The 12,525-nt window shown below is 41.3% G+C and overlaps 1 protein-coding gene across 1 annotated transcript; it reads left to right on the forward strand.

The window, feature by feature from the left end:
- Positions 1-7,725: 7,725 nt before the first annotated feature.
- LOC138910357 (uncharacterized) lies at positions 7,726-10,610 on the forward strand. Its single transcript, XM_070201590.1, has 4 exons — positions 7,726-8,019; positions 8,409-9,029; positions 9,362-9,622; positions 10,530-10,610. Exons 1-4 carry the CDS (start codon positions 7,726-7,728, stop codon positions 10,608-10,610), a joined length of 1,257 nt encoding a protein of 418 aa, XP_070057691.1.
- Positions 10,611-12,525: the final 1,915 nt, after the last annotated feature.

Below are 12,525 nucleotides of genomic sequence, written 5' to 3' on the forward strand. Positions count from 1 at the left end.
CAATAGTCTGGTCTTCAAAGAATATTGCATCACGACTTCTAATAAGTTTATTATAAACTGGATCATAAAAACGATATCCGAACTCATCTTGACCATAACCGATAAAGATGCACTGCTTAGTTTTGACATCCAGTTTCGATCTCTCATCTTTAGGAACATGCACACAAGCTTTACACCCAAAAACTCTCAAGTAATCATAAGAAATATCTTTGGCAAATTAAACTGTGTCTGGGACATCACCATCCAAAGCAATAACAGGGGCAAATTGATAACATATGCAGCAGTGTTAAGTGCTTCCGCCCAAAATGTATTTGGAAGTTTAGCCTCTGAAAGCAAGCATCTAACTCTCTCAGCTAGAGTTCTATTCATCCTCTCTGCCAAACCATTCAATTGAGGCGTCTTGGGGGGAGTTTTCTGATGACAAATTCCTTGTTCCTTGAAATAGTTATAAAAGGGACCACAATATTCACCACCATTGTTAGTGCGAATATATTTTAATTTCTTCCCCGTCTATCTCTCAGCTAAGGCCTGAAATTCCTTAAACACACAAAGTGCTTGATCTTTAGATTTCAAAGGATACACCCAGAGCTTACGAGAATGATCATCAATGAAGGTCACAAAGTAAAGTGCATCACCTTTTGACTTTACTTTAAAAGGACTACACAAATCAGAGTGTACTAGCTCCAATAAATCAGACTTTCTTGAAAGAGGATGGCTATGAAAAGAAACTCTTTTTTGTTTGCCAGCTAAATAATAGATACACCTTTTTAGCTTTGCTTGTTTCACTCTTGAAAGTAAACTTTTCTTAGCCAAATACGTAATCCCCCTCTCGCTCATATGACTCAATCTTCTGTGCCACAATTCTGATAAAGTATCACTTTCCACCAGATTTATGAAGTTATTAAGAATAGAGCCCTGTGTCACATATAATTGAGAAGACTTGACTTCTCTAGCCACTACTAATGAACCTTTGGTGAGCTTCCATTGGCCATTAAATAGGGCATTATGGTAACCTTCATCGTCTCATCTTCCTGTAGAGATCAAATTGAAAGGAAACACTGGAGCATGCTTGACATCTAGAAAAACTAACATTAAACCATTAATAGTTTTCAAACAAACTATGCCAACACCAAACACCTTAACTTCACTGGCATTGCCCATCTTTAACACTGCAGAATCAACATGAGTATAAGATGAGAAAAGTCTTTTCTTGCTGTGACATGTGAGGTAGCTCCAGAATCTACTATCCAGCCCGTCTCATGGGACACCAAATTGATGACGTTTTAATCATAAGCAAAAGAAGGTTATCTTGAACAATAGCAACAACATTGTTCTCGTTATTTTTAACTTTCTTTCCTTCTCTGATGTCTTGCTTCAACTTGTGGAAAAACCTTTTGATATGTCCTTTCTTGCCACATTGGTTGCATGTAATATTATGGTATTTGGACCTTGACTTACTTTTACTTTTACCTCTATTCCTCGAACCTCTTGTTCTATCTCTCCCCCGGTCTTCTGTAACCAAGATATCTACTTGTGAGGACAAACTCTGAGATTTTCTCCTTACTTCCTCATTCAACACACCACTCTTAGTATATTCCATGGTCACCTTACCTCCAAGAGCTGAATTTGTCAAAGAAACACGAATAGTTTCCCAAGAGTCTGGCAGAGTATTAAGAAACAAAGTCCTTGTATTTCATCATCAAAATTAACTCCAATTCCAGACAGCTGATCAATGAGATGCCCTGAAAATTATTTATGTGATCAGGGATAGGGCTGCCTTCCTTGTATTTAGAGGTCATCAATTGCTTTAGCAGGAACAACTTGTTGTTCTCAGTTTTTGAAGCATAAAAGGAAAAAATGAAATGCATAGGGGACCATCCTTCTCTAGCTTTTCCCACAATGATCTCGCATGTGTCTCATTCACAATATGGTTGCGAACATTATCTTCAACCCATTGTCGTATATATCCACATACTTGTTGGTGCTCGAAATCCCAATCTTCATCAGCGGGTTTATGAGCTGCAAAAACGAGTAGATGCATCTTCTTCAAGAACAATAAATCTTTCATCTTGCTTCTCCAAACATTATAATTTCTTCCATTTAAACATACCATCTTGCTCATATTCGCCTCCATTCCGTAACAACCCGGATAAATAACCAAGGTTCTGATACTACTATTATGTTGAGGAAAAGGCAAACCCGAAAATAAACAAGATAAAGAACACCAAATTTTAACGTGGAAAACCCTTTAAATTGAAGGTAAAAAATTATGGGATTACAAAGATCCACTATAACAATAAGAGGGTTACAAAAGTTCTCCATATTATGTACATAACAAGTTCCAAACATGGACTAACAATAGCAACAGGAGCAATGACAAAACAACTGAAGAAAGAGGAGAAGTTACAAAACTGGAGCTGCTGTTCGGGGCTCTAAATCAGATGCTATGGGCCTCCAAATCCGATCTCCACCGTCCAAATCAAATACCAAGATGTTACAAACACTCAGTCAAAATTGCAGTGCGGTCGCGATTCAGAATTATGCGGCCGCAGATTTCCAATCCTGTCAAGCTGAAGAAAAGCGCGAACCGCACATGGAATTGTGCGGCCGCATAACCTCCGAAAGGTCATTTTTGTGCGAAATTTCCCGTCCTGTATAAATAGAATAGTTTAACCTTTTTAGGTCAACTTTTGACATCAGCTGCTACAATAGACGGTTTCTTTTACTCTTTTTAGTAGTTTTGCTATTTTAAGCGAATTGAACATTGATTTCATTATTTTAATTAGCAATATGGGTTTAATTATCGTTTCTTATTCTTTTTCTTCCAATTTAAGCACGAGTAGCTAGATTTTCACTAGGTTTGTGACCCAACCATAGTGTGTAAACTTAATGGGTGTTTGATTTATTGCTTGTTTATGGTTGGGTGTTTATTATTTAGCCTTATTCTTGATTTTATTTTTAGAATTAATGATTACAAACATTAGTTCATGCCTATTTGAGTTGGTCTCTACTTGAGAAAGAGAGACTTAGAGCCCGTTTGGATTAGCTGATTGTAAATAGCTGATAAGCTTGTAGTGCTGAAAAGTTTTTTTTAAATGCTGAAACTGATTTTTAAAATAAGCATTTACGTGTTTGGATAAAAGTGCTGAAACTGATAATAAGCAGTTGATGTGTTTGATTAAAAATGCTGATAAGCTATTCTTTTGTTAAAATGACTAAAATACCCTTGAATCTTTTTCAAAAGATTATAAATTAAAAATTTCTTTGTAAAGAAAAGAATTAATAACGAATATGGAATGAAGAGAAAGTTAAGAAATTTATTTTGGGAAAAGTATTTTGTGAATTAGAAATTATTATTAAGGATAAACTAGTAAAAGTGTTGGTCAAACTAAAAGTGCTTATAAGTTGAAAAGCCATAAGTTGGGGGTGACCGGCTTATGACTTATGGCTGATTTTAGCTTATAAGCACTTGACTTATAAGCACTTTGAGTGTTTACCAAACGCGTAGATAAGCCAAAAGGTGCTTATAAGCCAGTTTGACCAGCTTATAAGCTTAGCCAAACACCCTCTTAGTCTAGGAAAACTTGGCTAACAAGAAATCGGGTCAATCGAGAAATTGATAAGCCCAATTAAAGGGTTGGACCTAGAGATAGTAAAACCTGACTTGAGCTTTTTATCAACCGTTTTGGTCAATACCCATTTGGATTTGACAAAGCCAAATTGGGCAAAATCACTCGCTGACCGAGAGGTATTGAGTGGGTAACCGAGTGTTGATAGCTATAATACACCCCGACTAATAAAACAAGCTTTAATGTTTATAACCCATTAAGCAAACACCTAGGCGAAGGTCATAGCCCTAGGATTTTTACAACATTTGAAAAACAACAAAAACAATTTCATCGTTCTATTTCTTAAATTGCAATTGTAGTTTAAATTAGACTTTAAAACAACCCAATTTGCGAAAGTGCAAATTTAGATATACAAACTCACACGCTACGATATATACTACAAACTCCCAATCTTATAGCTCCCTGCGGAACTCGACCCCGACTCTTGTTGGGTATTATTATTGCATCGACCGTGTTCATAACCTCGAATTGAGGAGTAAAATTAGACGAGATCAATTTTTGGCACCGTTGCCTGGGCGCTAAAAATAAAACGGTGTTAGCTATATATTTAGGTGTGTTTTAGGATATCTTCTTTTCCTTCCTTGTTACTAACATGTGAGTATTGTAGGTGCACTCATGGCAATCAACGAGCTCGGAAACATATCCTTGGGGGATGTGGACGTTGAGGATGATCAAATGGATGAGGTCCCTCTTGAAGCCCAAACCAATAGACGAGGCCGACCGCCTCAAGACAATGTACCCGCTCCACCCCTACCTCTACCACGAGCGGCTCCACACCGCGTGTTGCCGAATGAAAGGTATGCAAGTGCTATAGTCCCACCCCGTATTAGGATGAGCAACTTTCAAATAACCAACGTGATGCTCACTTTTCTCGAGCAACGAGGGTTCTTCACCGGTGCACCGGGTCAAAATGCATATAAACACTTGAAGGGGTTCGTTGATATGTGTTGGGGGAACAAACAAACAAATGTCTCCGACGATGCTTTGAGGCTAAGGCTTTTTCCCTTCTCTCTATGGGGTAAAGCTTTAGATTGGTTGGAATGTTTTCCAAATCATTCCATTTATACTTGGGATCAACTAGCAGAGAAATTTATTTCTAAGTACTTTCTCTCCCGAGCACATGGCTATTCTTCGGGATGAAATTCTAGCATTCAACCAAGAGCCCAATGAACCACTACATGAGATAAGGGAAAGGTATAGAACAATGGTGAAAGAGTGTGCCCTAACAATGATATAACAGAGAGTATGATTCAACAAACTTTCTATCGGAGGATCAATACCACCAACCAATGTGTAGTGAATCAACTTGCAGGTGGGAACTTCATGACTATGCTTATGCGGAGGCATGTGATATTTTTGATGAGATGGCGGATACATCATCGGTGTGGCAATCTAGAGCCAATGTTCCACAAGGTGACACCAATGTGATTCTTCTTCATAAAGAGTTACATGACCATGGACAAGCCATAGCCGAGTTGACAACCACCATGAACCAATTGTCAAAGGCTCAACTTCAACAAGTGAAAAACCTGAGGCAAGTCAATGCTATACAGGGAGTCAAGTCAATATGATGGTGAACAAGCGAAAAACAAGTAGTCCACAAGTGCAACAAAGAATGGACAATTTTGTGCAAGATGATAGTGGATTTGATCAAGGTGATTCTTACAATGATCAAGAAGAAGAGTCCCAATATGTAAACAATTTTCAAGGGCAAAGAAACAACTTCCAAGGCCCTAGTCAACAACAGTGGAGAGCTTCAAACAATCAAGGCAATTGGAATTCTCAAAATCAAAGTAATTGGAGTGGTGGGAACAATCAAGGCAATTGGAGTGGAAGCAACAACCAAGGGAATTGGCATAACAATAATAACCAAGGCAATTGGGGAGGCAACAACCAAGGCGGGTGGAACAACAATCAAGGAAATCAGGGGTCGGGTTTTCAAAGGCCCCCAATGTTTCAAGAACTGAGTAACCCACCCCCTTATCCTTCTCACGCTCCTAGTTCATCCAACAATGAAATGGGCTGTATTGAGAACATGTTCAAACAAATGATGGACAAGAATACCGATTTCGATGCCCAACTTGCTTCACACAACACATCGATCCGCAATCTAGAGGTGCAAATGGGTCAACTCTCTCAAGCATTAAATTCTCATCCTAAGGGGGTACTACCAAGTGATACGGTGGTGAACCCGAAGGGTGGGAACAATACGGGACATGCCATGGCCGTTACTAAAAGAAGTGGAAGAGGTGGGAATGCACCTACCTCAAGTCAAAGGCAACTTGTAGATGATGAGCAAGTGGTAGAAGAAGGGGAGATCCCGAAGAATGATGTGCAAAAATGATAAAGTGCGGATTGATATTAATAATATGGTAGAAGAGATTCAAGAGGATGTGAACCCGTCTAGGGGTCATGTGATTGACATACCAGAACCGGTAGTGTAAAAGGCTAAGGCAACATTGCCTATGCCACCTCCTCCCTATCCTCAAAGGCTTGCCCAGAATCAATTCAAAACGTTCATTGATATGATGAAGATTCTCTCGATATATATGCAATTAGTTGAAGCCTTAGAGTAAATGCCCGGTTATGCCAAATTTATGAAGGACTTGGTGATAAAGAAGCGGTCGATGAATTTTAAAACTATCAAAGTCATTCATCAAGTGAGTGCAATTGTGCATTCGATGGATCCTAAGTTAGAAGATCCCAGTGCTTTCACAATTCCTTGTACCATTGGAAGTGCCGAGTTTACAAAAGCTCTTTGTGATCTTGGGGAAAGTATCAATTTGATGCCCTATTCAGTTGTTAAGACATTGGGAATTGGGCAACCAAGACCCACATCAATGAGATTACAAATGGTCGATCGTATAATGAAGAGACCATTATAGGTGATTGAATATGTATTGGTTCGAGTTGACAAGTTCATTCTCCCGACGGATTTTGTTATTCTCGATTGTGAAGTGGACTATGAGGTTCCAATTATTCTTGGTAGACCTTTACTTGCTACAGGGAATGCTCTTGCTAATGTGGAAGTCGGAAAACTCACTTTCCGGGTGGGTGATGAAAATGTGGTGTTCCATGTGTGCAAATCTATGAGGAAACCGAATAGCAATGAAGTTTGTTCTTTCGTGGACTTGGTGACCGATGTGATTATTGATGATACAAGTGCCATGATTAATGTTGGTGATATGTTGGAGGCCGTTTGCTCAATTTTGATGATGACGAGATGGATGGCTTCATGGAATATGTTAACTCTTTGCAAGGAATGGGGTCGTACAACTATGCACCCCGAAAACTTTCCTTGGATCTTGAGAATAGAAAAACTACTCCTACAAAGCCTTCAATGGAAGAGCCTCCTATCTTGGAGTTGAAGCCATTACCTCCACATCTCAGGTATGAATTCCTTGGCCCTTGCTCTACTTTACCGGTTATTCTTTCCTCTTGTTTGACTAACATGTAGGTTGACTCTACATTGGCAGTGCTCCACAAGAGGAAGAAAACTATTGGGTGGACTTTGGTGGATATTCGGGTAATAAGACCTGCATTTTGCATGCATAAGATTAACTTGGAGGAAGAGGCCAAGCCCTCCACTGAACATCAAAGGATACTCAATGAAGCCATGCAAGACGTGGTAAAAAAGGAGATCATTAAGTGGTTAGATGCCGGGGTTGTCTACCCCATTTCCGACAGTTCGTGGACTCCTCCGGTGCAATGTGTTCCGAAGAAGGGGGGCATAACTATGGTCACCAATGACAAGAATGAGTTTATTCCCACAAGAACGGTGACCAGGTGGAGAGTGTATATGGACTATCGGAAGCTAAACAAAGTCACAAGGAAAGACCATTTCCCACTCCCATTTATTGACCAAATTCTTGATAGGTTGGCCGGTCGTGCTTTCTATTGCTTTCTAGATGGATATTTGGGCTACAATTAAATCCTTATTGCCCCGGAAGATCAAGAGAAAATAACTTTCACTTGTCCCTATGGCACTTTCGCTTTCAAGCGGATGCCATTTGGCTTATGCAATGCACCGACAACTTTTCAACGGTGTATGATGGCGATCTTTACGGATATGGTAGAGTACTACCTTGAAGTCTTCATGGATGAATTTTTGGTAGTCGGGGATTCCTTTGATGATTGCTTGGCAAATTTGGATAAAGTATTGACAAAGTGTGAAAAAACGAACTTGGTGTTGAATTGGGAGACATGCCATTTCATGGTCGAGGAGGGCATTCTCCTTGGCCACAAAATTTCAAAGAAGGGCATTGAGGTCGACAAGGCGAAGATAGATGTGATTTCTAAACTTCTACCTCCAACATCTGTGAAAGTCATGAGAAGTTTCTTCGATTACACGGGGTTCTACCAGCGCTTCATAAAGGAGTTTTCCAAAGTGGTGAACCCCTTGTGCAATATTTTGGAGAAAGATGCTAAATTTCACTTCAATGATGATTGCATGAGTGCCTTTGAATTGCTAAAGTTCAAGTTGACAACTACTCCCATTATAACTGCTCCTAATTGGAGTATTCCATTTGAGCTCATGTGTGATGTAGCAGTTGGAGCAATTTTGGGGCAATATATCAATAAGATTTTTCATCCGGTCTACTATGCTAGTAAGACCATGAATGATGCCCAAGCCAATTACATTGTTATCGAAAAAGAGCTCCTTGCCATTGTATTTTCTATTAAGAAGTTTCGCCCGTACTTGATGGATGCAAAGGTTATTGTTCATACGGATCATGCGGAACTTCGTTATCTTATGAGCAAAAAAGATTCAAAAGTTAGGTTGATGAGATGTGTGCTATTCAAGATCGGAAAGGGAGTGAAAATCAAGTGGCGGACCACTTGTCTAGTTTGGAGGAGGAGGGAAGGCCGCATGATGGCCTTGAGATCAATGACTCATTCCCTGATAGGCAACTCTTGGCCATTTCAATGAAGGAGGTGCCATGGTTCTCCGATCTAGCAAACTTTCTTGTGTGTGGAATCATCCCAGATGAGTTCTCTTCAAATCAAAGAAAGAAGCTCAAATGGGATTGTCAAGATTATTATTGGGATGAGCCTTCCCTCTTCCGGATATGCATGGATGGGGTAATTAGAAGATGTGTACCGGATGTAGAGCAAAATGTTATTCTTGAGGCTTGCCATTCTTCGCCTTATGGTGGTCACCATGACGGAGCAAGAACGACTGCTAAAGTGCTAAGTTGTGGTTTCTATTGGCCCACTCTCTACAAAGATGCAAGTGATATGGTGAAAAGATGTGATGAATTCCAACGGGCTGGTGGAATCTCAAAGAAGAATGACATGCCTCTCAATACCATTTTGGAGATCGATATATTTGATGTGTGGGGTATTGACTTCATGGGTCCTTTTATGAGTTCTTGTGGAAACACCTACATCTTGGTCGCGGTTGATTAAGTGTCTAAATGGGTTGAGGCCATTGCTCTACCCAACAATGAAGCAAGGAGTGTGGTGGCGTTCTTGAAGAAGAATATTTTCACAAGATTTGGTACTCCGCGGGGTATCATAAGCGATGGGGGGTCGCATTTTGCAACAAGGCTTTTGACACTTTGTTTAGAAAGTATGTTGTCACTTATAAAGTCATGACTCCCTATCATCCTCAAGCTAGCGGTCAAGTGGAAGTCTCCAATCGAGAGATAAAGAGTATCTTGTCCAAAACAGTGAATGCTAACCGAACGGATTGGTCAAAGAAGCTTGATGATGCACCGTGGGCTTATCAGACTGCTTTCAAAACTCCTATCGAGATGTCTCCATACCGGTTGGTGTTTGGAAAAGCGTGTCATCTTTTGGTGGAACTTGCGCACAAAGCCATGTGGGCTTTAAAGAAGTTGAATCTTGATTGGGATGCAACCGCTAACTTGCGGGTTACACATTTGAATGAATTGGATAAGTTCCGATACCATGCATATGCAAGTTCGTCCTTGTACAAAGAGAGAATGAAATACCTCCATGACAAACACATCCGAAATAAGGAGTTCAAGGTGAGCGATCTTGTTTTGTTGTTCAACTCAAGATTGAAGATGTTTCTCGGAAAGCTGAAATCCAAATGGAGTGGTCCCTTTGAAATTGTGGGTGTGACACCTTTTAGTGCATTGGACTTGAAGAACAAAAATGATGAGGTATTCCGAGTCAATGGTCACCGAGTGCAGCATTATTTGGGACACGTTGATAATGGCCATGTGATGGCAGTTATTCATTTGCAGTGATGGTAATCTGCATTGTGCCGCGATGTTAAATCAGGCACTTCTTGGGATGCAACCCATGTTTTTGTTTTCTTTTTCTTTTCTTCTTTCATAAATATGTGTTATTTTTGTGCTAACTGGATTTGAAGTGTGTTGCAGGAAAGAGTGTGCTTTACAGGTACTGTGCTCAAAAAATTCGCTAAGTGTGGAAAAAGTGCGGACCGCACAATTTTGAATGCTATAGCAGAAGGGAACTGCGATCGCACAATTCTTGTGCAGACCGCAAGAAATTGTGATGGGAAATTGCAAACTCTATGAAGTTTGGTCTGTTAGAGAAATTACCAATATGCGGCCGTACAACAAATTTTGTGGCCCGCAGTCAAAATCTACGGTCGCACCCCAAATTGTGCGGACCGCAGATCAATAAAGGCTTTTGAGCCTTCAGGTAACAGAGTATGGACTGCAGAAGGAATTCTGCGGCCGCACTCCTCCTTTGTTCCTCAAGTCAACCTATCTAAGTATAAATAGTAGCCTTGGGATACCGTACGAATTTTTTCCCTTTCTGAACTCTCTAAACTCTAACACTTTGAAATCATCTGCCACACTCCATCTACATCTGTGATCACTTAGTTGCACTCCTTCATATCTGGTATGCTTAATTTCTCATAGAAATTTTCAACTTTTAGTTAAATTTATAATTTGTTAGGTAGTTTTAGGCCATTTGTCAATAGATTTCAATTTTACTACCATGTGGGATTTAATCTGTGTTGGGTCAACTACTAATTGATTTTATGGGAATTGGGTAAATTGATTCGCATGCTTAATTGTTAATACCATGTCAATTTTTGAAAGTTTTTGTTAACCATAGGAGTCTGATCAACTTTGGTTTGAAACCCGCGGCCGCACAAGCAATTGTGCGGTCCGCAGAAGTCAAGAATATGGTACTGTATGAGAGGCTGAATCTGCGGCTGCAGAATAGACAAATACCTGTCATTAGAGAGTTGGCACTTTTGGGAAATCTAATGTGCGACCGCAAACATAATTGTGCAAACCGCACTTCAATTCTACGGTCGCACTCAAAATTGTGTGGACTGCAGTTCCATTTCTCCGGCCGCAAGATCAAATTGTGCGGTACGCACAACCCAGTCTGCGGCCGCACTTGTAATTGTGCGGAACACACTTCCTCACCCTATAAATATATTCTTAACTGTGTTTTACTGTCTGTTTGTAATTGAACTACAACTGACTGATGTTGTCGCTTGTTACAAAAAATGGTTAGATTTCGTGGCCACGGTGACACTTCAAAGGGGAGGGGTGAACCTTCCAAAGGTCGAGGCAAAAGCACTTTACCCCTCGCCCTCCAAAAGATAATCACCAAGAAAGCTACAGCAGGTCGAGGAAGATAGCCCGAGCCCTCCGAATCTAGTTCATATGCACCATCTCAGGAAGCATCGGAGGGCGACTCAGTGCAAGAGAAGCCTGCAGTCCATTCATAGCCACAACAGCCACAGGGAAGGTATCAACGTAGGGATGAGCCTTCCTCCTCACATAGCACTTTCGAGGGTTTGGAGAGTGCAAGTCAGGCTTTAGGCCCTCTTCTACACCTGTCCCTGAGGCACCATCAGCTACTGTTGACGATATTCTGTACGATGGCCGATGGGGTGATACTACAGTTGCTGGCCTTGAGAGGTCGAATAAGAAAGAGGTCTGGGAGGACCATTTTGTGAGTCTAACTGCCTTCACCAGCTTCTGTGGGTGGTGGCCGGTAAGATCACTCACTCTTGAGCGACAGTTCCAGCTAAAAGATCTTGACAAGTAAAATCCAAAAGTATTGAGACAGTTCCGAGAGAGGAAGGGGTGGATGTGGTTCACCCAGTCAGTTGTGGACGCCATGGAGTATTTGGTCCGGAAGTTCTATGCCAATGTGGCACACATAATGAAAGGGACCAAAGTTACAAAAGTGAGAAATCTGAAGGTGCGATTCGATCAACACATACTGAACTCCTACTTGGGGTTTGAGGACGTTGAGCTGGCACGGTATTTGGAGAAGCTGGCGATGGGTGATGCAGCTCTCCCATGGCTAGCTGAGCTTCTTGTAGCCCCAGGGCCACCACCTCCATGGATTACTGTAGGGGTTCCTATTTAGCAGAACACCCTAAATTTTGAGGTGAAGGGATGGCAGACCTTCGTATGTAGCAGACTAGACCCGTTCCAGAACAAGACAAACTTACCTATTCCACGGGCAGTTCTAGTCGCCTCTATTATGGACGGGTACCCGATCAGTGTGGGTTCCGTGATGTCGGACAACATGTCAGTGGTCGCCCGGCAGGCTGATACTTCCTACCCGTATCCCATCACCATCAATGAGTATCTTACGGATGCACGGGTAGAGCCCAAAGATTATGACACGAAGGTTCGGGTGAAGAAGCCCTTCTCTTGGTATTCTCTAATAGATGCACACAACCCAAAGAGAAAGGGTCAGTCGACTACCACCGTAGGCCAGTTTGATAAGCCATCGGTGGTGGGTACAGAGACAGCTGATATGCCATCCACTTCAGCAGAGCCTTCTACCAGTGCAACTGCCATGCTTCCACCTTCACCCTCAGTTCCGCCCACCTCGGCTTTAAAGCAGGTACTTATGCCATCTGCTCCACTCTCTGCGCTGTGAGTCTCCCAGACACTGGCAAGCCTCAACAACTGGA

The sequence above is a fragment of the Nicotiana tomentosiformis genome, chromosome 4 (genome assembly GCF_000390325.3).
Source record: "Nicotiana tomentosiformis chromosome 4, ASM39032v3, whole genome shotgun sequence".
Taxonomy (NCBI): Eukaryota; Viridiplantae; Streptophyta; class Magnoliopsida; order Solanales; family Solanaceae; genus Nicotiana; species Nicotiana tomentosiformis.

Bases quoted from the DNA above. Each gene is read 5' to 3' on its own strand.
- LOC138910357 (XM_070201590.1), top strand. From the start codon at position 7,726: ATGGATGAATTTTTGGTAGTCGGGGATTCCTTTGATGATTGCTTGGCA. The intron at 8,020-8,408 runs GTGAACCCCTTG...TTCAAAAGTTAG, and splicing joins TAAAGGAGTTTTCCAAAGTG to GTTGATGAGATGTGTGCTAT. The intron at 9,623-10,529 runs GTGAGCGATCTT...ATAATTTGTTAG, and splicing joins TCCGAAATAAGGAGTTCAAG to GTAGTTTTAGGCCATTTGTC.